We start from the raw sequence: 26,351 nt of genomic DNA, 5'->3' as shown, positions 1-26,351 counted from the left end.
TATTTTTATTCTGATAACCTAAAAATCTAAAATCACGATTTGAAGACCCCCATCTGAACGAGAAATTCTCCCAACATCCCTTTAACTGGAGGGAACAAGAAGACCACAGAGATCCGCCTTCCAGGACATTCAAAACATGACGTGCAGCATTAGTCGTTATGGAAACCTTATAGCAACATCCCCATGTTTTATCTTTACCTCTGTGTCGGCGACCTGCATCACAGGTAACGTGTTGCTTTATGGTCGAATGCTCCACAACGGACGCGATGCTGAACCGCGTTTCCGACTTTGATCCCGAAAGCCTGCGAGTTTCTCTTTCTAAAGATGGGCCCTCTCTAAGCTTGCACGTTTGAGTGAGTTTAGTTATGTAATCGTGTGTATGTTGCGGGACAAACGCTTAATGCACAGTTCAAGTCCTATAAGTCCAGATTTGGTTTTCGTACATCATGTCTGCAGCCACTACATGTTAAGAAGTAGCGTTATTCCAAAAGAGACGCCTCATTGCTCGTTTACTGTGCAAGCAGCCTGTCAACAGAAATGTCCAGATATGCAGGCAGCTGCATTTACAGTCTGCCTCCAAATTCATTCAATGAGAAAAAAAAAAAATCAAACAGGATTATGTTTTTACATGTTTTAAGCTTCTTTTTTCCCCCACTTCCATTATGCAGAGGCACTACAGCTAGGGAAGAGATAAGCCATTGCATGTCTTCTGGTTTTGATCCTGATGGGCTGCAGGCCTATAAAGATTTTTTTACACAAAAGTGAATAAGACTGGTGTCTCTCTAAGGCTGGACTATGACACAGAGGGATTTAAACCAGGAAATGGTCATTAAATGTGCCTGTTGTCTGTTTCACTGACTCAATAGGTTCTGTGACTGAGGTCAAGACTGACATTTATGTGACAAGTTTTGGGCCCGTGTCAGATGTTGAAATGGTAAGCATACACTCACTCTCGTACATATTTTTGCTGCAGAAGATTTAGAGAAGCATATGTGAAGACAATGACTCGTGTGGTTGGAAAGAGTCATTGAGGCAAGCCTACTTTATGTTTTGATGGAAAACAAGATGTTTTATTCAGCAAACTCTCTTCAAAATAAATGCTAAAAAGTATAAAGTCATTTCATCCCACCTACCTTCCCACCCACCTGGGCTACCTTATGAGGTTCTCTTGTTTTTTTTGATTTCCCTGTCTTAGGAATACACAATGGATGTGTTCTTTCGCCAGACGTGGGTGGACCGCAGGTTGAAGTACGAGGGCCCCATAGAGATTTTGAGGCTGAACAACCTGATGGTGACTAAGGTGTGGACACCGGACACCTTCTTCAGAAACGGCAAAAAGTCAGTCGCTCACAACATGACGGCACCCAACAAGCTCTTCCGCATTATGAAGAACGGCACCATCCTCTACACCATGAGGTACATCGACACCTCATGAATAATAGTCAAAGCTAAAACTTGAGCCAAACCTCGGTTACATTTTTTTACATGTACTTCATGCTGTTTCCAAACATCTAGTTTGAGATTAGGTTAGGAAAACTTCACATAATGTGCATTCCTGTCTTGGAGTTTTTGCTCATTAATATGGGAAAGAAGAGGTGACAGACTGTGTTTGTTCTAAAACAATACCAGAGATTTCCTGTGAAATCAAACCAGGCTCACAGTGTAAACAGCAGAGAGCTGTGTGGAGGCAGCACAGATGCCAAACTTTAAAATCAATTCAAGGCAGCAGTTTGAAGAAAAAAAAAACACCTTAGGCTTTTTTAGCAGTAATAAGGACCAAATAGTTAGTTTAAGTAAATCAGTGGGAGTCTGCTTCTGAGACTGAGCAGAGACTGAATGTTACATGAATACCAGAAGAAACAACACTAATCTGGAACCAGTCTCTGATGTTAATCATTTAGCAACAAATTATGAGATAGTTATGTTTCTTCTGAAATGCTACAAAATGGAACTCACACTAATGATTTCAAGTAGGAAATAACTTATTTACTTTGGTGTTTCCCTCTACGTGTAGGGAAGTGTATCATGTTGAATGTCTGTTTTGTACTTAATTTGAGACTCCTCCTTGTTTTGCGACAGGTTGACCATCAGTGCACAGTGTCCGATGAAGCTTGTGAACTTCCCCATGGATGGACATGCATGTCCCCTCAAGTTTGGAAGCTGTAAGTTCTGTGGGTGAGAGTGGGTGAGGTACATTAACACATAGAAGAGAGTGAGAGAGGCTTGGTTAAACTATCAATGCACTTTTTTAATGTTTTAAAATCATGGCAGAAGGTAACTGTTACAACTTTAGTCAATCTGGATTAATTGTGCTCATTTCATGACAATTTAAGAAGGTAAAGAAGGTTGTGGATGGGCTGTGACTGGACTACATAAACCAGCTGTGCACATGCATTTCGCTGTCTGCCAATAGATCTACTGTATGTTACTCTGTAATGCTCCTTCACTGCCTCTGACCAAGGAAGAGACAGCAACGTTGCTCCAAAAACACACCATTTTATGAAAAGATGAACTCAGTTCTCTTACAGAATCACAGATGTTTGTAAACCAGAGACTTGCAAAAGGTTCCAGCCATTCATTATCTGTACCTACTTTATCCTGAACGGGGTCATGTGGGAGCTGACAACTATCCCAACTTTGGGTCAAAAGATTACATGAGAGTGGAAAATGATGTTAATGCTATTCTTGTTGAAAGTTTGACAAAGGAATTGACCGTAGTATTTTTATTTCTGAGTCATTATCACATTGAAGATTTCTGTCTTGAGTCATTTTAAATAACTGTAAACAAACAAACCCATTGCAGAAAAGACTGGCAGCCTGCACTGACCTCTGCACTGCAATTAATTTTTTTGGACATTTCAAAGGAGACCTGTTAGATTACTTTACATTACAAAGCAGGTGGCAGTGAAATTAGCAAGTAACAGACAAGTAAGAGAGTTTTGACATTGGGTTATCTTGCCAGGATAATTATTTTATAAATTGTTTTTTATCCGTTTAAGTGCAAATGAAGTGACTTTAGTGAGATGGAAAAAAAGGACTCTAAAAGGAATAGTTCACTATTTTGGAAAAATGCGAGTGTTTGATGAGAATATTGTTTGCGCAGTTAGAGGTCCTATATTTTATATCTTTCTGCTGTTTTGTTTACAGTCTTGATATCCATAAGAAGATATTTTTGCGGTTTTACGTACCAAAAAACATCTCAACATTTTCATGTCCTCTCTTCAGCTTCTCTGCATTTCTCTGCAAACTGAGACATTTTCACAGTATTTATATTGCACCTAAACCGGATTTATAATCACAAAAGAATTAGAAATCAGAATAAAAAAAAAATGGGAGCTTTGAAATGTCGCTACCAGGAACTGGTTTGGTTAGTAGTGATTCTAAAGCTCAAGCTCAATTATTCAATTGTTGAATTTAACTTTTGTTTTTATTAAAAAAAAAATAAGTGTTTCCTATTGATCTGCTAATTTTTAGTTAACCAAAGTGAATAGACAAGAGAGCAACATTGATCTTCTGCAATAAAGTGAATAAGAGAATTTCCCAAAATGCCAAACTCTTCTTTTAATATTTTTTTTTTTTTAGATTTTATACACTTTATTAATTATGAGTCGTTAGGTTCTTGCTATTATTGAAGAGTTTTGTGATTCATTTAATCATGATAATGTCACAGCTAGTGCATATTAAACAAAGTTTAGAAGAGTTTAGGAAAGTAAAGAAGTCTATTAAAAAATCTAAAGTTTGTCCTGGCTTGGTCTAAAAAAAGTCACACAAAAAAAAGAAAGCCTTTCTTCTTGGCACTGAAATATATTCTGTGCTGAAGCGGATTGCAAAAGAGCTGAGCAAAAAGTGACGAGATGCTAATGCTAAATAATGAACTATTTCCTTTTTCATTGTGAACAATGAAGCTCTAACTCAGCAGCGGTGTTTATGCTGGGCCTACTGGTCAGCAGAAATGACTTATCTCAAATAAAGGAGTTTCTCAAACAGAGCAGCTCCGTCTTATCAGAGAAGAGCAGTGATTTGAAGATTACATCTGCAAGAGAAAAGAAAGGACAACGAGTTTGCCGGTACCCCCCCCCCTCCCCCCCCGATCCGCTGTCAATTACCTAGTGTGGTGACATTGTAGAGGACAAATTCCCATTTCTCAGTTATTGTCACCCCCCCCCCCACACACACACACACACACACACACACACACACACACACACACACACACACACACACACACACACACACACACACACACACACACACACACACACACACACACACACACACACACACACACACACACACACCCCTCCTCGTCCTCCTCCTTTCACCATCCTGCTCTGCTGCTGCTAGCCTCCAGTGAGGAGAAAGCGACCATGGATCTGTGTGGCCTGAAGCGAAGGAAAGGTCAGAATCCCTTCCTCTGCCCCAGGATAGCACAGACCTATGCAGCTATTCTCCATAGCTGCTGTGTCTATGTATGTATGCGTGCTAATTTTCTCGCCGTCTGCCCTGCCTCCATTTTTTCCTGCATCAGTTTTCCTCTCTCCTTCTCTCCGTCTCCTTTTCTGTTTTCTCCATCTGGACTTGTGTGCGCAGGCTTTGCGTTCCACTCCATGACACACCAGAGTCATTTCATTTTGGCAGCACAGTTGGTATCCTGCCGATGTGGAGTCCCATAGGGAGTGGCAGGCAAAGACAACTGGCATTTTGTTGTGCATCCACAGACTGGTCAACCTCGCCAGTATGCATACAGCAAAACACTCTGGGGAAGCAACAGGGGAAATAAAAGAGCTACTAATCATTTGAAGTATGTCAGACACAATGGAGAATTCATTTCAGAGTTACAAGTTTCAATAGGCAGTAGATGTCAACAGTGAAATATGACAGCTTGAATCTCTATGAACCTTTTAGTGGAGAGAGTGAACCCAATGTTGTCATATATTTTTTTACCAATAAACGTCAGATATAACCCGGTCAATACCAGTTCGATGCTAAATGTTCATATCAACGATCCTCCTTGACAATCAATCACAAAACAAGTCAGTAAAACTGGCACTGGAATTTTATTTTTCTTTGAAGAATATTAAATTCAATTACTTTGAGTGGAGGTGGTGTGTGTGTGTGTGTGTGTGTGTGTGTGTGTGTGTGTGTGTGTGTGTGTGTGTGTGTGTGTGTGTGTGTGTGTGTGTGTGTGTGTGTGTGTGTGTGTGTGTGTGTGTGTGTGTGTGTGTGTGTGTGTGTGTGTGTGTGTGTGTGTTTGTGTACGTGTGTGTGTGTGTGGGGGGGTCAATCTACTAGTAGAAATTTAATTAGTCAGTGGAGAGTTTTAGTATTCTGTGATGCTGCTTTGCAGGCTTTTACCCTCGCCAACAATACAATGCTCAGAGAAACAATTAATGAACAGAAATAGTTTTCACTTGAAGCCCTTATATGTAATTATACTAATCTTTGATTCACTCTCATTGACCTTAATTTCACCTTCAGTTTTTGGTGGACAAAAAATACATTGGCTGCGAGATTCCAGTCTACGACAGGATACTGCGTCAGTGTCATGTTTTGGTGTCTTTGGTTTAGACACCAAAACCCTGTGGTCAGGTTTAGGAAAAGATCATGATTGAGTTGAAGTAAGTAATTCTATGTCAGTAATATTATGAACATCATGTAAGTTACTTAACGTTGTTACATAAGTCAAATATTTTATATTGTGTAAGTTGTCTAACTTACTTGCATTACTTTAAAAAAAATCCACACTGACTTTCCGTTTTCGAGTCTTGGCGCCACGATTAATCGTAGACAAAATGATAAATGTCTACTTCAGTTTTACAGCTTAACTAATGTGGAGAGGTTTGCACTCCAGAGAGGGGGCTCTAGGAGATACAGTCCCATCATCTAGGACACTCTATCATAACAGAAAGTATCAGAGGCTGTTGGGAAAAGGGAATAAATTCATTTCATACACACTTTACAAAAATATAAACACTTTTGTTTTCAGAAGATGAAGTAAAAGATATAAGACTTTTTCTACGCACACAAAAAGTTTATTTCTCCCATATTGTGTTCACTCATTTGTTTAAAGCGATGTTGTTGAACACAGTCCATCCACCTGACTGGCCCATCAAGATGCCAATTAAACAGTATTATTATGGCACAAGTGTTCCGCGGACTAGTCACAATAAAAGGCCAGTTTAAGATGTGCAGTTTTATCATGCAACACAGCTCAGATGTCACAAGTTTTGAGCTAGTGTGCAGTTGGCATGCTGACTGCAGGAATGTCTGCCACAGATGTTGCCCATGAATTGAAATGTCCATTTCACTAAACTATCTCCAAAGAGAATTATGTCCAACCAGCCTTACAACTTCAGACCTATGGAACCACGCCAGCCCAGGACCACCACATGAGTGGGCAAATGCTAACCCTCGATGGGGCCTGGCACTTTGGAGAAGTGTTTTCTCTATGGATGAATCCCAGTTTAAACTGTGCTGGGCAGGCGGCGCGTACTGTCATCCTGTGGACGAGCTGTTTCCTGATGTGAATGTTGTGAACAGAGTGGCCCAATGTAGTGGTGGGGTTATGATATGGGCAGGCATGAGCTATGGACAGTGAACACAGGAGCATTTTAATTGATGACGATATATGTACAGAAATATCCTGACAAGATCCTGAGGCCCGTTGTCCTGCCATTCATCCGCCGCCCTCTCCTCATGTTGCAGTGTGATAATGCACGGCGCCCCATGTTGCAAAGATCTGTACGCAATTCCTGGAAGCTGAAAACATCTCACATTTAACATGCTTGGATCAGCATACCACAGTGTCTTTCAATTCCTGTCAATTTCCAGCAACTTTGCACAGTAAGAGGACCAACATTTAACAGACAACAACCTGATCACCTCCATGTGAAGGACACGCGTCAGACCTCATGAGGCAGGACGTCACGCCACATACTGACTGTCTCACATCCTTCTCTTCAACTCGAGAAAATTGGGAACAAAACCAAAAGTGTTGCATGCATATTTTTCTTGAGTGTACAAAAAAACGTATTTCTATTTAAAAAGCCTGTCAGTCAATCAATAAAAAAAGAGTAAAGTAGTAACAGGGAGAAAGTTCTATCCACAAACTCATCCAATAGTTGGGTGGTGAAAAGAAGGCACAAATCTACACCGATGATATGAACACACGCAAAAATTAGCTCCTGTATATAAAATCATATTAATATATGTGTGTACTTGCGTATGGACAAATGTAAGACTTTTAAGAATTTCTTCTCCACTTCTTATTTTTCTACACTGCACTATTCAGAACTTACAGTAAGTGACTCACGTCAGTGTGTCTGCCGTCTGCCCACAGATGCCTATCCTAAAACAGAGATGATCTATACTTGGACCAAAGGACCTGAGCATTCGGTGGAGGTCCCTCCTGAGTCCTCCAGCCTGGTTCAGTATGATCTCATCGGCCAGACGGTCTCCAGTGAGACGATTAAATCCATCACAGGTGAGATAAGCTCGTCCTTTCACCATTTTCTGTAACCAGCTGAGTTAGAGTGAATGTGTCAAAGTAAAATGGCTCACCAAATAATCAAATGAACTTGTTTGTTTACTGTTTTATTTTAGAAACGTGTCAAATCTGCTCTTTATTTATTGAAACAAATGATGTTCAGCTATCTGTGTGTATTATATAATGGCATATTGGGTAGATATTTCAGGTCTACAGTGTGTTTTCCACATGAATGACAGGGCAAATATTGTACGAATGCAGCTCTGGTGGTAGATATTGGAGGGATTTGGAGCTTTGACACTTGCACAGACATGACAGTCGGCCTATTGGACCGTGACAAGCATACAGCACCAGCCTCATGAAATGAAACTCTGTAAACATCCTGCACGGAGACATTTCAGAGAGCCAGTTGGTTCACATGAATACTGAAGGATCCAAAAAAAGATTTTAGCAGCAGAGTGCTAGAATGGTTGTTGTGTGTCCATATGGCTGAAAATGGATGGGGTCTCTAAAATGTGGAGGAGTTAGAAAAAAAAAAGATCAAATGTGACATCTGTCTCGAGCTTTATTAAGAGAAATCTGCCAGCCTGCAACTTTAAATTCTTTGTTAATCAAACTAATTCTTTTCTGTTGATCCTCCAGGTGAATATGTGGTGATGACGGTCTACTTCCACTTGAAACGAAAAATGGGCTACTTCATGATTCAGACGTATATCCCCTGCATAATGACAGTAATCCTCTCCCAAGTGTCCTTCTGGATAAATAAAGAATCCGTCCCGGCACGCACAGTTTTTGGTATGTAGACTTCACACATCCCTCATCCTGCACAGCCTTTCTGGCTCCTCTCCTTCTATTTATTTGATTTCTGCATGTCAACAGAGCAATCAGAGGTGGAGTATCTCTCCACTCGCCACAACAATGTGGTGATTACGAGATTATGAGCTGCTGTTTTTTTTTTTTTTTTTTTTTTTATCTTAAAATTTAAAAATGAAATCCAACCATCCATTAATCATTTCTACAGATTTTTTTTATTTTTTTTTGCCTCAGCAGCTGATACAGAATCTTCTTATGATCCACGTTCCTGTAAATGAGATGAAATAAAAACTCGACATAAATGTCAACTACGATGGGGAAAGATGTCCTCTAAGTGCATTTCAAATAGTTGTTACAGACAAAATGCTCCAGGAGTAATTTTGATTGGAGGACTTTAGCATTTTAAAATTTTATATAAATAACACCATCTAATCGAGAGCCTTTTTTAAAATTATTTTCTCATTTAATTTGAGTAAAATAAGATATTTTTAGACTATCTAATTAATTTAAATAGGCCTAAATTACTTACTGTGGTTTAACAGATTGAGGCCAGTAACAATATGTAAATTCCAAGTAGGTCTACGTAGGACTAATCTTCATTAATCTTTTTAAAATCTAAATTTTTTATTTTTTTTTATTTTATTTTTTTACAACTGTCACAGTAATGTGATTACTTTAAAAAAAAAAAAAAAAAAATTTAAATTTTTTTTTTTAGTAATGGGTAGTTAAAGGGTCACAACCAGAATATCAGTAATGACATTACTGTTGGTAATGCCAGTAACTTTCCATTACTTTGACATTTGAGGGTCAGTCAGTGGCTTAATATGAATTTGGAACATCTGTAAATTGAAGCTTCTAGCGGCAGAACATGAGGTGTGTAACTACAGAAAATAACCTCAGTTAAACTGCATGAAAAGTAGAGCTGAGAGAGAGAGAGAGAGAGAGAGAGAGAGAGAGAGAGAGAGAGAGAGAGAGAGAGAGAGAGAGAGAGAGAGAGAGAGAGAGAGAGAGAGGGGGGGGGGGGGGGGGGGGGAAAACACATTAAAATTGATTTTATTAATTTATTTTTATATTGTTCAGGAAGCAGGAATAAAGTGTATCGGTACTGTTGGAGGTATCTAGTATTTTTTGAACAGTACCACCTACCCTCTATAGTAAAGCGACCACTGGTGGATGATGAAAAAGATTTTTCTCAGCAATGTCTCCACATCTCAGGAAGGGCTTTCATTAGTGGACCACAGGCTCGGTCACCATTTTGTTAACTCATTCAATAACAGTGACTCAACAGATATTTAATCACATTAAAGTCTTTGACATTATTACTTTAAATAATGATAACTTAGTGAGCGGAAACAATTACTATTGCTAGAAGAAAGTATTATTTTTTATTTAAATGAGCCACAAAACAGAATAATAACTTATATTATATTCATTTGCTTTGTTGGTATGGAAGCTCATTTATTAATAGCCCATACATATAAATACAAGTTTCCACCTAACTATGCAGTAACTAACATATATTTCATATAATAGTGATAATGATAATAATAATAGCAAATAGTAAATGAACAGATGTTTGTCAGACTGTTGTAGAAGAAAGTCTCTTATTGTCCTCCAGCTCTGTCGGTCAAAAAAAGAAAAATTTGATCAAATTACCTCAAAATCTGTTCGTGTGCAGAAGCAGATAAGATGGACTTTCACCACCAACAGCCTTCCTCCATACAGGCTTCAGACACTTTACATGCTGCTTTCAGTTTCTGGCCTCTGACCCAGTTGCGTTCTCCCAGGCTCCCCTGGCACAATGTTTGGGTCTGTCCTAGAATAGACTGATTAGTGTGTCGATAGACACTCAGAACTGTTAAAACTAGACTGGTGTTTCCGGGCTTTGTTGTTTTCTTATTAAGGAACGTCTCACTCTGGTAATTACAACCACATTCCTTCACTTACGTTGATGGAAAGTCATTCAGAGATAATGGCACTGATACTTGTTCTCCATTTTGAAAGTAGTTTTGATGCATTATGGTGTGTTGCATCACAAGAGATGATTTTGAATAATCATAATGAGTAATGAAAAGAAGGAAAAAAATATAATTGTTAGTGATGATTAATAATTCCCAGAACAGCTGTGACAGGCTGACTGTTCAGGATGTCACACACAAGTTTGTATAAAGCCACAAAAAGGCTTCATGTAACTTTTTTCTTTAACATATGCAATCATACTCACCAAAAACCTGTAAACACATTTTGACGTATAAAATCATCCCAGTTCTTCTTGAATTATAACAATAGGCACGTGGTTGGCTGGCAACAGCACTCAGTCAAACTGAAACAACACATTCAATCAAACACCCAACCTTCCTAATAGATTTACTGCCGAGGACCTCACACTGCAGCGTCACCTGTATCCATTTATGTTGCATTTAAGAGTGTTTCAAATGCACACTAAACTCTTGACTGTCCGGTTCGTGTATTGAGTATGTTTACTGGGTGCTGTGACCCTCAGTCTCCGGGTGTCACACAGCATAATAAAGCATCAGTGCTGCTCTCCTGCAGAGGCGAGCGTATCTGACAGTCCAGCTGCACTGGCCCCGCCTCCCCTCCAAACTGTCCAGCATGACAGAGGCATCGCAGCAGCACAATTCTGCTGTTATCCGCTGCGTGCGAATGTGCCTGTGTAGCTGTTTCGGGGTGGGATAGGAGGAGTGGGGGGGTCTGTATTTGGATTTCTCCTCTTCCGCCCCGCAGCAACGCTCTATTTTGACTTCCACCCTCGGTGACTCAACTGCAGTGACCTGTTTTGAGCATGGCCGCAGCAGTTTGTCAGGAGGAGGATTATAGTTGGAGCTTCTGGCTCCAGAAAGAAGTCAAATTAAAAAGCACATTTTTAACAAGCTTATTCAAATCATCAAGTGATTGGTTTCTATGCTTTCTGGCATGTAACAGGATATTTGTTCTCTGCAGTGTTTGTCTGGAATAAATGTGTGCAGGTGGAGCCATGAACAGTAGAGGTCAGGTTTAATTCCCTCCTATATGCACGAGTTAATGGATCTGAGGAACAGTTTCCAATGTCCTTGTGAAGGTGGAGCCAGGTGGCGATTAGCTTAGCTTAGCATAAAGATTGGAAGCAGGTGGAAACAGCTAGACTGGCTGTCGATTGAAACATACTAATTATTGCAAACTAGAGTATCCAGTGTGCTTGGTTGAGAGTTACTGATCTATTTTGGTGCAGAATAGTCGTGAACAGTGATTTCCCAAAGTTGGGAAACATTAGATTTAGCATTGCCAAATATTATATCCAGAGATATGTTGTGTAGAAATACTGTTTGTAGGAGTAAACTGTTGCTTTGACACAGATGCTGTTGCTGCCAGTCTTTAGCTAAGCTGTTCACCTCCTGGCTTGATGTACTAATTACACAGACATGAGAATCCTATCAATCATGTAACTCTTGGGAAGAACAAGTTCCCAAATCTGGCTTAATTACAGTAAGAGAATGACAAACTCTGGTTTCAGTGACACACTGATTGCACTGTAAACACATACACACCTTTATTTTGACAGGCATTGGAGATTTTTCAGCTAATGCTTTAATTTCGGGAACCATCTACCGTCTGAGTTTTTGCTTATGTTGAGAACAGCTTGATATTGGAGGTTAATATCCTCTGTTTGTGGCCTTGAGCTGCAGTTCACCTATCAATGTCATCGAGCCGCTTTTGATTGACAGGTAATTATATGGCGGTCACGTCCGGGCACAGGGGATGAATTTATGTTCGGCAAGGACTCTGCAGCACAGATTGTTCCAGAACTCCGACATAAAGGGGATTTTCTCCAAATCACATTATTGCTATTGGTTAATAATATCAAGGACAAATGATGAGCTACAAGCTCTTACTGTGACCTTCTGTTGTTGTAGGACCGTGCTGGCCAGGCTGGTGTCTTGTTTTATTTTTGATGGTCTGTCTCTTGGTAGTACAGAGATAAGTAAATGAGGAGCATATGACATTCAGTCCTAGGATGGACTCAGTCAACGTGTCCTCTAGCTTTATTATGTATAACCTCCTTTTATTGTGTCCATAGTTGGAGAGCATGCTGAGCTACAAGCTACTTTAGGTAACTGTGGGCACCTGGTGGCATCATATCCCCTCGCTCTCTCTCTCTCTCTCTCTCTCTCTCTCTCTCTCTCTCTCTCTATATATATATATATATATATATATATATATATATATATATATATATATATATTGTTTTAGATTTTACAAACAGTATTTAGAGGGAGATCTTGCTTGCAAGCAGAAATAACAATAGCATTGTTTTCACTTTGAAATACAGTAATGTCATGAGGCCTAAAACTCACACACTGATGGAAAATGTCTTTCCATAATTTGTAAAGATATTCTAGCCTAGCTGACCCCCCACGTGTACTGTGTAATATGTAAGTGTAATATGGGGGAAGCATTTTTTCAGTGACAGTAGAAAGTTATCTATAACTGAACTAATCAAGATTTTGTTCTAACAATAGATTAAAGTATTATCTGTAATGTGAACGTGGTCACTTGTATTGGTAAACCCACAGAGAATCACCAACAGGGGCGAGTTTCACACACAGGTGTGTGCACAGTTTAGTTGTTGGTGTTCCTGAGGTTGACACTGTTGCCAGGATGGCACTTTTATTTCAATCAATCAATACACCTTAAATGTCACAACTTTGACCATTTCATTTGTTTTCATTGGCTTTACTGCTTGACTTACACTTTAGAGATGAATGGATCTTCAAGGGCTTAAAAAATGTAAATGAAGTTTAACTGGATCAAGAGAATTGTCAACATTTTATTTAAAAAAAAGTGGCAGAGCGTTGCTCCAGTGTGCTGTCTCATTTACCCATAATTCATAGTAAATGACTCCTACTTATGTAGTCAAGAGCTACACTTTGTGCGACAGATATATTTAGACATCTAACTAAAGTCTGACTTAGTTAGATCTGAGCCACTATCATGCAACTCTCTCAATCCAGCTCTCTTTTTTTGGTCTATTTATTTGGTTCACTTTCACTCTTTGGTGTAGACAAAAGTAAACTCAAAGTAAATATTGGACTTAGAGTTTCCAGGTAGCTAAAGACAAAACTCCAAAGAAATGCTAATGTTACTCGATCTCTGCTGGATGTGTAAATAAACAACAGTTTGGTGACACGTTCGCTCCTCCCAAGTTGCTCAAAAAAAAAAAATCCTGATGCAGTTGTAGGAACTGTAGTCTTCTTTTTTCATGTCTCCCATTTCAGAGAGCAAAATGTATCTGGTTGATTATGCCTCTGCATTCAGTTAATGAAATATGCTGATGAGAGTAACTTAATATAAATGGGTTATTGAACACTTTTTGTTTTCCATTCAGATGTCCTCTGTGTTGAAGTACATGTCAATCTGTGGGGAAGCTGCAGGTTCCAAAGGCGGACAGATATTTATACAACTGCTCCACTTGCTTTCAAATTCAGGCCACTTTGACAAATGATCGTCACTGATCTACTGCCCAAAACACAAAACAATCTGTGTCATCTCTCTCTTTGGACCACAGCTGATATCATTTTTCCTTTTTTAATCTCTTACACCCCATCTAAGGCATCACCACTGTCCTCACCATGACGACGCTCAGCATCAGCGCTCGACACTCCCTCCCCAAGGTCTCCTACGCCACTGCGATGGACTGGTTCATCGCCGTCTGCTTCGCCTTTGTCTTCTCTGCCCTCATTGAGTTTGCCGCTGTCAACTACTTCACCAATGCCCAGATCGAGAGGGCCAAAAAGAGGCCGGCCAAATGTCCCCCGGTGCCCCAAACCACGCCTGTCAAGGTCAAGGACACGGAGGAAGTGCTGCAGGTGATTTTTGTTTCCCTCAAATTGGCTAGATAATCTGATCGCGCTCCACTTCAAGGAGCACTTACACAGCATGTCCCGTATTATGTGCTTACTGTATCTGGCCTTTAGCCTGGACTTCTAAATGGCCAGGCTACTGCTCAGAGGATATTAGGGAAAGCGAGAGAAGTCTGATCCCAGGAGTTTATCGACTTCTGTTTACCACCACAACCTACTTGTGTTTGGCTTTATGACAGATTGTAAATATTTTTAGCACCGCTAATGTTTTCCGACATGCTACATTACCCAAAACCGACTTATGCTATTAGGCTTTGATAATCATTCACAACGTTATACTTTATTTATATTTCCTAGAAGCAGCTGTTTCAGACTGTCAATGTCACTGCAAAAGAGCTCTGTTTCTTTTCCTTGAACACACAGATAATTGCTCCGTCATAGCTTAATGAGCTAAAACAACTGCTTTTTAAATGTGCAGAGTGAAGTGGACAGTAAAATTAGACACCTAAAATGTTCCATACCTGTTACCCGCAGATCAGCCTGGACAAATGTCGCTTCAGATATAAATTTGGAAGCTAATTTGTTGATTCTGTTTATGAGAAGACAGAAAAATAAGTGGGGGGATCTGAAAACAGCCTCACAGCATAGATGTTTGTTGCTGATCATGAGGTGTCTCTCAATGACGGCATTTTGCTGAGGAACCTTTATTTTGAAATTCCATATGAATAAATTGACATGATCTCCTTTTCTGTCACAAAGTTTAAATAAATTACATTGACACCACCGTAGCTGACATATGGATCGAATCAGAATTCATGAATATGCCATGAAGCTATTTTAGAGCTCTTTGTCAGACATGTTGAATGTGTTACAAATCACTGTTCATGTCACTGGAGGAGCGCGTTTATGGTGCTCTATGAACACGGTTTTACAGTTGGGATGGCTGTCACATGAAGGGATCAGTGGAGATTTCTTAGTCTATATAGTCTTCTAAAGAGATCAATCTAAATTCATAGATGTACTGTGAACTGATCATTGGAGCTGACATAACCCAGTAATGCACATGCCAGTTTTACACTAACTACTTTAAGTTGCCCCCTCCAGTTCAAATCTCAGTGTGGCATAATCATGCCTGAATGCAGTATAGTGACAACGGCATTTCAGTGGATTAGTAGGTTGCCACGGCAACGCAGTCCAGATACATCTGTATAGGTTTCAGAAAGACTCTGGCACTCGGGGGGAACATTAATACTCTCTTCCTCGAGAGCAAGTCCTGCTACCAGAGGGCTTGGCGCGCTGGTCAGGTCAGGGTGTGTTGATGGTTCCAGCTCCACAGCCTTTTTACCTCTTCCATAATGAAAAGCAACCCCTGTTATCCACACACACACACACACACACACACACACACACACACACACACACACACACACACACACACACACACACACACACACACACACACACACACACACACACACACACACACACACACCTCCACTGCTGCACATCGGACACAATAACATTGTATCCTCTCAATTTTTTTTTTTTTTTTTTTGGGGTGGGTGGGTGGGGGAGGGGAGTTGGGGGGGATTATTTCTACAAATGCCTCAGTACCAGCACCACACTCTCCCTGCTTGAAAACATCAACTCTCAAAGGATAAGCTCCTTTGACGCTACACTGCATTACCGCCCCGACACAGTGCTACCTACTTTCTTTCTTAAGCTTGTGTGAAATGAGTGAAATCCTGGGTAAGTGACATCTGTCTGGCACATACTCTATCATCTGCTTGCAGATGAAGGCCATCTGTGTCAGGGGGACTGTAATCAGATCAATATGACAAGTTTTATGTTGGTGGCGTGTTATTCAGAAAGGAAATGCAAGTGAGCTTTACTTTGAATGTAAACGCCTTCAAACAAAAAGAAAAAAGGGGAAATGAGAACATTATTCACACAAACAATCTTTTAAAGTCCTTTTTTTGCTTTATCTTGAATGTGGGCACGCTTTTTAACTTTACATCTTTATAACTTACTCACATCAGAATTTCATTTTCAGAGCTCTGATTTTAGACTTCAGGTTTACAGAAAAGTCTCTGATACACCATTCAGACCAAGATGTGACAGAAATTCTCCCCTGAAACATAAGTGATATTTTTTAGAAAAATACATTTTTATAATAAGGCTTGTCACTGTGATTAATGTGCAGTATATACTGTGGTGCTGTGTCTGAAATTTACCTCCGTTAGTACATTTACATGTTAGTACACTTATTTGTGTAGTATGTGATTTTGTGGTCTCAAATCGCACACTGCCATTCTGCACCTTGCAAAAATGGCCATTTGAATGCATCAACTGCTGACATCTGCCGGCTTTTTATGAACGTGTTTTTGTGCACCTCATACACACAATAAACATGCTGATGGCATCCATCCAATAACGTGATTTGAGACACAACATGGGACACAAGTGAAGGATCATCTTGTAAAGGCTCTTTGAACAACTGAAGACGTTGTTATATAAATGAACTCAAATGTATAATGGTGTCAAATTTACCACTCAAAAATCCAGCTAGCATTAGCCTGAACTCTGATACATGATGAAAACCACAGAAAATACATTTAGCTGATCATATGCTCTGTTGGCCTTAGAAAGTAATGCTGGGTTAGTTTTCTACTGCAGGTAGTTAGCTGGACATATTGATCATTGTAACCAAAACATAATTTGATCCATTCTTTACACTTTTCCTCTTGTGGTTTTGGTTTTGTAAAGTCTAGAAACATAATAATCCAAACTTTTTGCATCAGTTATCTTTCTTAGAGCACCAGACGCAGCTCTACAACAAGCTAAGCATTGATTGGACGATCACCCGACACACAGTATCTGCCAGTACCAATAGAGCTGTAAAGCTAATATTGGCTGATATCTTAGCTGATTAATTATTTTTCAGGTTACATCCCAGATGTTAATGAATTAAAACCATTGACTGTATATAAAAATTGGACAACTAACTGGGTCTGAACGGTTAACCCTACCAGCTGGATCCAAATAACATCTAGCTCCAATTCTATGATTAAGTAAATACTAGGTCATAAAATTTTCTCATGTGATTCATGTCATTAGCCAAAATGCCAGAATAAAAGCTTAAAAAAAAATCGCATCAATTTCCTCATCAGTGGAACTCAAATATTGTTTGTTCTTCTCTTTCACAGCAAAACCCTGATACCAACGGTAACCTGAGAAAGCGGATGAATAATATTTCCCACCAAGAGTCGAGCAGTCACCAGAGAGCCCAGTCCACCACCAACATTTCAGGGTTAGGAAGAGGAAGGCCGTTGCGACCTTTAGCCACCGGAGGCGATGGCAGCTCCTCCGCCCTCTCCCGCTCCAGCCCCAAGTCTGAGAGCCTGCTCAGCGTGGCCTCCTCCTCCGCCCAGCTGGTGAAGAGTCCGCCCCAGGCTGCAGCCTCCACACCAGACGTGATGACGGGGACGCCGTGCAAGCAGAACGCCACCTCGCAGAACGCCAGCTCCTCCTCGTCGCTGCAACATCTGCTGGTGCCCAAGCTGGAGCGCATCCAGATGATGGGGAACAAACTGGAGCCGAAGCAGACGCCGTGCTCTCAGCCAACCACTACTGGAATGGGTGGGACCAGTAAAATTGACAAGTACGCACGGATCCTGTTCCCAGTGTCCTTTGGGGCATTTAACATGGTCTACTGGGTGGTTTACTTATCAAAGGACACGATGGTGGCGAAAGGTGGCTAGACTTTGCTCTGGCAACAAGAGTGATGATCATTTCTTTTCACACAAGGAAAGCAAATAAGGATTATGGGAGTTTGCAAACAAAAAAACTAAACTGTTGTTTTTGCCAAACAGATAAAAGTGCTGGACAAGCACTTCCATAACCTGGAGAACACACTCAGAATACATTGCTTTTTTCTTCCTGGAACAACAAGCACGGGAACAAATTAGAAACATCTGACTCAACACAAGAAAGAACACCTGCACACTGGAATATTCTACTGTCCTCTTTGTATTACGTCGTGCTTCATCTGACGGTAAAGGTCTTCATCATCGGCTTCTACTGCCTCATGATCTCTTTTGGCCTGCAGTCCAGATAAAGCATGGGATTTTTTTCATTTTCCTATTTTTGTAACCCTGCAGATGGAAAGCTGTTTGGATGTGTGTGCCACCATCCTGAAATGAACTGCACCGACAATGTAAATATAGAAATTTATTAGGATAAACAGATTTATATTTAATGAATACAGTCTACTTCCATTTGAATATTAAGACTTGTTGCTTTGGCACCAGCAGGTTAGAGGATGGAAAGTTAAATTGTCAAAGAGCACAAAGCGGTCCAGGAACTTTCTTGAATGCCGGCCAAATATGTTTGAAGCTAAAATGAAAAAGATTTGGTCCGAATGAAAGTCCTCACCCAGGCTGAGTGGAGCTCTGGGCAACACCTGATCAACCATGAAAAGCTTCTCTTGTACAGTACCTACTTGCAAAACATCTTCCTTTGTACAAGATGGATTAATTTATCTGAAATACTGAAGCCACAATTTGAAGATAAGTAGGGCAGAAAGTAGTAAAGACAAGTTATTAATTCCCATAACAGTAAGATTTAAGCTTCTTTCCTGTCATAACAGGTTGCCGAATAGCAGACAGAGATCGCGCAAGTTATTAGAAAAAGAGTCGTAGCATGAACAATGCAGGGAGCAGAGGGCACGGCCATTTGCTAGTAGATCACAACGGCAATTAAACAGGGAGTACTTGTTTGTTTAGAGACATTTTGCTCAATAAAAGAATAAGACTGAAGTTCAGCTCCAGGAGAGAAACACAAGATCTGACTGTTCTCATCCACATTCGAAGGCAGTTCCATATGCTTTTATTTTAAACATATATTACGTTATTTCACTGCACTTCATGATGAATCATGTGTGACTGGATGAAGTCTGTGGAGCAGAGCAAGAATAGTGTGCTTATTAAAGCTGCAGTGGAGCCTCAACACACCCGACACATTTTTAAGGTTGAATGAAGGAGGAAGAGGAATTAAGTTTTTGTTGTCATTTGTTTTAATCTTTTGTCGAGTAACCCCAGCGATAGCTGATGTGCAGCTTTCGGTCATTCAGTCTGTTTTGCCAACTAGAGTTAGGGTAATGGGATTTACTGTTGCTACACTATATTGCCAGCCAGAAAATGTCCTAATAAAAGTCTAAGTGCAGCACTGCCTCTGGCCCTGCGCTTTCTGTTTAGATTAGTTTTACAACAGACATTTTGAGAAATACATTTGGTAACATCCTTGCTGAGAATTAAATGAAAGGATCGATACCATTCTAAAAATTATATATTAAAAATAGGGTTAGAGTCAGCAGTTGATTAGCTCAACCCTGAACACTCACTGGCCCAAACACAAAGTCTGATGCTGTGTAATGACAGCCTGTTATTACCAGACCCAAATCCACAATGTGGGTGTGGATTGTTGGAAGTTGCTGCCAGTCATTGCATCCTAATGTGCGTAGACCTCAAGTTAATTTTGTAAATACTGATGACTCACCAAGTTGTAAAGAAGACTTCCAGAGTGGAATGCCATTTCAGTAAATTACCACCACAAACCTTAAAAAAAATAATAATAATAATTAGGCCTTGTTCTTGCTTCAATTCCTGTTTTTGCTAGTGTTGGTACAACTGTTGCTACTTCTTTATCTAGCTCACCGACACTGTTGCAACTATATTTCGAACACTTGACTTCAACGTTATCGCACTTCGTCACCCCCACTGGTCTCTGATTGGTCTATCCTTCAGAGTGGCTGAGTGAATTTGAATGCAAACAGGGTTTCCAGACTATAATCACAGAGAAGCCTGAAGCTAGGTGCAGTGGGTGGAGCCCTAGCGTGTTCTCGGCTAGTTAATCACTCTGAATCAAATTATACATAGTTTGAAAGCACAACGTCTCACAGTTCAAATGGCATAAACCATTTTAAGATACCAATACCACGGCAGCAGATATAATTTCTAACTTTGTCATAAGAGCACATACACAGCAAAACTTTTATTTCTGACACTTCCATAAGCACACATGTTGAATTGCCATGTACTGTGCACAATTTTCCAATGAACAAAATGCTTCAATGCTTTTTTTCTCTCGAATTTTTCTCACAAAAAGAGTTGGTCCAGTCTTATACTGGAAATAGCTATTTAAGAGGTAAACCAAATCCACCTGCCAGCTCCCACCTACCTCAAAGATCATGGATTCATTCCCTCTAGCCTCGAAGCTAGCTGTTCCTAACTATGGTACATAGTCCACCTGGTGGCATGCTGGAGCTTTGCAGAAAAATATATAATTACAGACAACAGTTTTTATATATAATCATAATGATAATACAATGAAAATTACAAAAAAAAATTGCTATCAGTATATTACACTATTTATACAATAAAGATTTTAGATATCAAGATAAAAACATTTTTTGAGAAGAAAGTGATTACAGGTCAGACCACAAATGGGCAAAATATGGATACTGGTCCACCGACCATCTCAAGGTGACATCTTCAAACAAAAACAAAACAACCCCTAAAAAAAATAATAATCAATGAACAGCAGCATTATGTTAATGACTCTTGAGGTTCAATGAGTCTGTACTACTTTTTAACTTGAATTCAACAGGGGGCACATTGATGCAGGAACTTCCAGTTTACACTAAAGCCACTAAACGAGACGATGGAACTTCTCCACAGCAACGACTCTCTATTCTTCAGTTTTAACTGCCGGCTTTTTAGGCTTTTTTTTTTTATAGCTGGATATAATTTATAGCATCTTAAAACATGAATGAGGATAGTGATAGTGAGTTAGTGGTGAGATCAGCTGGCTTCAGGAGAGCTGAGAGGGGATAGTCTTTACGACTGCAATGTTTCCCTGCAACGTTCTTAAGCAGTTGCTTAAACATATCATTTTTGATAATAACAGACTGTCTTGAGTCCATATTTATAACATGATTTGATGGGTTTCAACAGTGACCTATGCAGTGGTGTAAATCAGACAATTGGCAACATGTAGACTAATTTAAAAGTTGATAATGAATTTAACTTTATGTAAGTAATCTTTTCAGAGTCACCAGACTGACACATGCAGCTGGAACAAAGTCAATATTTTCTAAAAGAAAGTTTGTCATCTGTTATCTCTGCCAAACTCATGTAGTTTAACATAATTCAACGTTATGAGTTTCATGTTTGGATTAAATTCACCAGTGTGTGGCCCTTTGCTTACTTTATCCAAGTCAGGATGGCCCTGTCAAATTTGTTTTGCCCACTCTGGGGCAGACAAACCTTTCAATGCTGACGAGTCGGCAGTTGAGTCACCACGTGGCACCTTTTCTAGCAACAGATATACATTTATAAGGCCTATTTAAATTTTAAAACAGTAGTTTTATATTGTTGTTATTTAGTCTCTCAGAGGATATTGTGTGGTTAAGTCATTACATTTTATTTTATGAAAAGGAAATTTGGTATCTGCATTAGAAAGTAGTAAAGTTGAAAAACCATTGATCACTATGGACACCAAAAGTATGACGTCAATTATGATGTTCACACTAAGGCATAAACAGCACGGTACACTTTAAAACATATTATATAAACATGAAGACAAACATGTGCTTCCAATGTGACTGGGACCTTGTGCAGTTTCAGCCTGCGGTGACCCTCAGAGGTAATGAGTCTGCTGGTAATTGAATCCTTGAATTGTTAAAGGATGCCATTATCTAGATAACACACAACATCTGTACAGAAAATTGTCCTCGCTGCTGCCTCGTGTTGCTGTTCTGTGACTGGCTGGTGAAGGTGAAGTCAGGGATTTATTGACATTGAGTCGTCAGTCTGGACGAGATGACATTCTGTGATTATTTGCTGGAAGTGAAAAAATGTCACGTGTAAATGTTGTGTAGGTGAGCTTGATTATAGAAAGGAACAACATTTTGAAACATCTGTAATTATGGGAATAAAAAAATCTAAAGGAATCAAAGAAAATCATGACTAACAAAAATAATATTTTTCCTCTCAGCCTTATTTTCTTCTAAGGTGAAGATTAAACAGTTAGTGGATGAGCTCAGCTCCACTGTACACCTCTGCAAACAGAGATGTCATTTGGATGCGAGTGTGTGTGTGTGTGTGTGTGTGTGTGTGTGTGTGTGTGTGGGGGGGGGGGTTCCTGATGTAGTAGGTGCCTAGTTTCTTGCTCTAATAGCCATATCATCCATGTGGTCATGGTTGTTGGCCCTCGTCGATCGGCTAGTCTAACAGGAGTTATGATGCTGCCACGGCGACGAGAAACACACAGTCTGATGGACAGATCAAGATGCCCGGCGCCACTCACCTCTCCTAAGCGCAGCCATGTGTGAAATTGATTTTGCCGTTATTACCTCGCGGTTGGTCTCCGCTCTCCCACTCTCCCCATTTCTTTCTGTCTGTCACAACAGGCTACAAAATATATCTCATCAGAAAAGAACACAGAACATCCATGTACTAATGAGGACCCTGTCAACAACAGATTGATGTTCAGTGTTTATATGCTGTGATTCTTCTGCTCTAAATGTGTCCATGATTGATGGAGCTGCCAACGCCAGGTTGTGGGTTTTCTTTTTTTGTTTTTTTGTTTTTTTCCCCCCCATAACCATGCTGTTCTCGATGACAGACAGATAGTTAAAGATGCTCACTTTGGCGTTTTGAAGGCTGACTGATTTGTGCAGATTTGTGAAAAGTGGGAGCACATCCTGAGATCAAGCTCTCAATTAATCATCATCAGGAGCATCAAACTAGCTTTTTCAAAATGTAGACTGAGCAGATAACGGGCCAAACAGGACATTCATTGTAGTTTTAGAGCACATTTGAAGTCAACCACGGTGTAACGCTCCCTCTAGTGGCTCAACTCACCCCTTTTCAATTTGTAGACAAACCCAATTGAGGATGTGCCATTCCTTTATTTTGAAGAGAAACTGAGTGATACAGTTAAGACAGCTATTCAATGTAGTACATAGTGGATACTTTTCCCACACTGTGTGTCCGATGCTTTGACCCACTGAAAAACACACAAGTTCTGCAGTGAAATAAAGATGAAGCACAGAGTAAACAATTGGCGTTGACCTCATTTGCTTCATAATACTGGGTCCAAAGTTGTTGTTTTTTACAACTTAGATGACATCTTCAGAACTTTTATTGTATGTTCAGATGCTTGGTTATCTTTAAATAATTTTTAATACCTGGCTTTAGAAGTATTTGGATCCTATCAGTACCAATATGATAAAAAAAATAATACTCCATTACAAGTAGACATTCTGCATTAAAAATTCTAAATGAGTAAAAAGTATTATCATAGAAATGTACTAAACATAAAAGTGTTGCTTCTGCAGAAAGAGGGCACCTGTGACTGATTATATTGAATTATAGATTTGTCATCATAATAGAAATGTGTTAATAGTGATGCATCAATGCAAGATGAGCATTGTATTGTTGTTTATTGTGTGCAGTTAAGTTTTGACTTTTGTCTGATCTTTAACATTTTCTGAAATATGTGATTTCACCTCATTGGGCCTAAAACGATTCTTTCAATGAGCAGTAAAGCAGAAGAGGAACAGTAAAGTTGCAATAAATTGATATGAATACCTAAAAATATACCACTGGTTTTTAATTTTCTGTTTTCTGCTGAAAAAGCAAAGCCTCCTTTATATTATCATCACTAGGGACTCAAGGACATAAAAATGTAACTCACCTTGTTTTAGGGCATACAATGACTCCCCACTCTCTTATTTTTTTCTCCTGACATTCAGCACTGGAGTAGTATGTGATATTAAGTCAGTGCTGTAAATTTAAAGCGTCAGCAATTTGTAGTTATCAAATACCATCTGAGAAAACTAAATATGTTTTTTATTTATTTATTTAAGGTTCAAAATTAACGGGACTAATACAACAATGTAATTCTTTTAATCTGATTTGGAACAAGCTTTCGCTTGGGATATTATGTTGTGTCGTAGCCTTGAAATGAACCACGAGAGGGAGTGAAGTGTTGGGATTTTCTTCTTCCCTTCAGATTTGAGATGATACGATCAGATGGGTCTCAGTACGAAATGGACAAACAGGGTGATTTCTGTGATTCTAATTTGAAAGATCTATTGATAGCATTTTATTGTGTTCATGAGAAATTACGGTGTGGGAGTAGTCTAATTTCTCGAGTCTAATCATTCTTTTCATTTCATGAGCAAATCTCCTGAGATTAGCACGGAAACAGTGTCTACCCTCCATGTTATCCTTCTTATCACTCATCTGTCCACATAGGTAACTAACTATCCCTCAAGTCTTGCCGAGGGGAGGCAGAATAAAAGTGAGCATCTGGGATTGTTGATGTAAATACAGAAGCTTTTGCAACAAAAAGACAACCAACTGTCTCAACTTTATACCTAAAATTGGATATATCTTCGTGTATCCTTAATTGCTGTGTTTGGGAAGAACTAGAAGATGCCTTGCCCTGAACACTTAGTTTCTCAAGACATGTTGGGGGAATTTCCATTACAGTTTTAACACACATTTTTCTTACAGATTGTGTAATGAAAGATCAACTCCATTGTTTCTGTGCACACTGTACTGTGGACACTGTATTTGTCGCATGTGAAAAGATTTAAATTCACCATGATCTTTTCAAGTACTCATTCGGGCACACTCCTTATGCAGCTTGTGTAACCGAGAGGTGTAATCAGACCTCTTTTACCCCAGTTTCTGGAATGCCAGAGGCCAAGATAATTAACATGTAGGCCCTTGCTAGTTAATAGGATAATACATCCTAATTTGTATTAAACTTTCTAGCACATGTGCAAGTCATTCAGGGGGTTATTAATCCTCCCGATGGAGAGGAGCGTCATGAATCCGACTGTTTGTTGTATCACAGCACAGAAATAAAATCCTCCTCTTATCTGCTGGTGCATGTTTGCAGGTCTCAGTGATGTGGAACAATGATTTCTGGAGTCAAGATCAATTATAATAATGGTGATACTCAACAGTAGGAGCACCAATTACAGCAATATTTAGGCTCTTAGATAAGCCACAGACAGAGCAATAAGGTAAAGACAAGCGTAGAACATGACAAATGTACACAACGGCTTCCTTACATGAACTAATGCTGAACCAAAGGACTCATTACAATGCTTTTCCATTATGTAAGAATTTAAGATTAACACTTTAATTAATCCAACTCATAATCAAAAACTAACAGACCCTCCACTTGTACATTTTAACAGAAGTGCCGAACTTTGATTGCACTGTTTTGCAGAGGAGTGAAGTGGACCTGTGAAACTTAGATGTGTGTATTGTATAATTAGTACTAATGCCACACTCTCTAAAAGGAAACAACGACCTACGGTAATGTACGTTACTGTATACTAAGTTGTTACAGTCAATATGCTGGTACAAATATTTTGGAACTAATGTTTCATTTATTAGTCCTTAACGAATTCACTGTTTTGAAAAAACACAATTAAATATGTCTGACAAATCCTTGATTCGTGTCGTAGCTTCATTTGGTAACGAAATGTTTCACGCGTGTGATATAAACAGGAGACCGAGGCCATAAGTGTGAATGTAAAAGGGCCTCTTGGGGACAGTGGAACAACCTGTAAACACGACACTGACATACTGTACTATCACCATGTACAGCAATGTGGTTGTTAACAGTGGCAGCGCCAGAGGTTTTCACTTGCTGTTGCTTTGGGGTTGTTTGACTTTTCAATGATGTCGCTCTCACGATTAAGGTCTCCCATTAATGTGTCACTACAGTTTAATGTACTGTAACACTCTCAACGCACACACACACACACACACACACACACACACACACACACACACACACACACACACACACACACACACACACACACACACACACACACACACACACACCGATGAGCAGTACCGCTCTACTAGTGAACAATGTCATTCTCTGTTAAACATAAGGTCAGATATTCAGCTCAAACACAGGGTGAGGCGCGATATCATATTATAATATGAGACTAGATATCATCTCAGATTTAGAATATTATAAATTAATTATTAGTGTTGTCTTTTCCTGGTTTTAAAGAATTATACTTTTCGGGAACTTACCAGACTGTTGGAGCTGTTCTATTATTTTCCTTTAGGCATTACATCTGCATTATTTAT

At 39.6% G+C, this 26,351-nt stretch overlaps 1 protein-coding gene across 1 annotated transcript in view; it reads left to right on the top strand.

Annotated features, from left to right (window-relative positions):
- Positions 1 to 25,120, top strand: part of gabra4 (gamma-aminobutyric acid type A receptor subunit alpha4) — a 26,295-nt gene extending 1,175 nt beyond the window's left edge. Inside the window, exons 3-9 of the mRNA XM_069712135.1 lie at positions 867 to 934; positions 1,196 to 1,416; positions 2,080 to 2,162; positions 7,340 to 7,483; positions 8,129 to 8,281; positions 13,907 to 14,163; positions 17,364 to 25,120. Of these exons, the coding sequence (XP_069568236.1) occupies positions 867 to 934; positions 1,196 to 1,416; positions 2,080 to 2,162; positions 7,340 to 7,483; positions 8,129 to 8,281; positions 13,907 to 14,163; positions 17,364 to 17,918 (1,481 nt within the window). The 3' untranslated portion in view covers positions 17,919 to 25,120. The remainder of the gene's footprint in view (positions 1 to 866; positions 935 to 1,195; positions 1,417 to 2,079; positions 2,163 to 7,339; positions 7,484 to 8,128; positions 8,282 to 13,906; positions 14,164 to 17,363) is intronic.
- Positions 25,121 to 26,351: the final 1,231 nt, after the last annotated feature.

The sequence above is a fragment of the Brachyistius frenatus genome, unplaced genomic scaffold (assembly GCF_029030835.1).
Source record: "Brachyistius frenatus isolate BFR_SWC_R1_liver_20210118 unplaced genomic scaffold, ASM2903083v1 Contig_107, whole genome shotgun sequence".
NCBI lineage: Eukaryota > Metazoa > Chordata > Actinopteri > Embiotocidae > Brachyistius > Brachyistius frenatus.
Note: the sequence above shows the minus strand (reverse complement) of the source record. Positions and strands in the feature narration are given on the sequence as shown.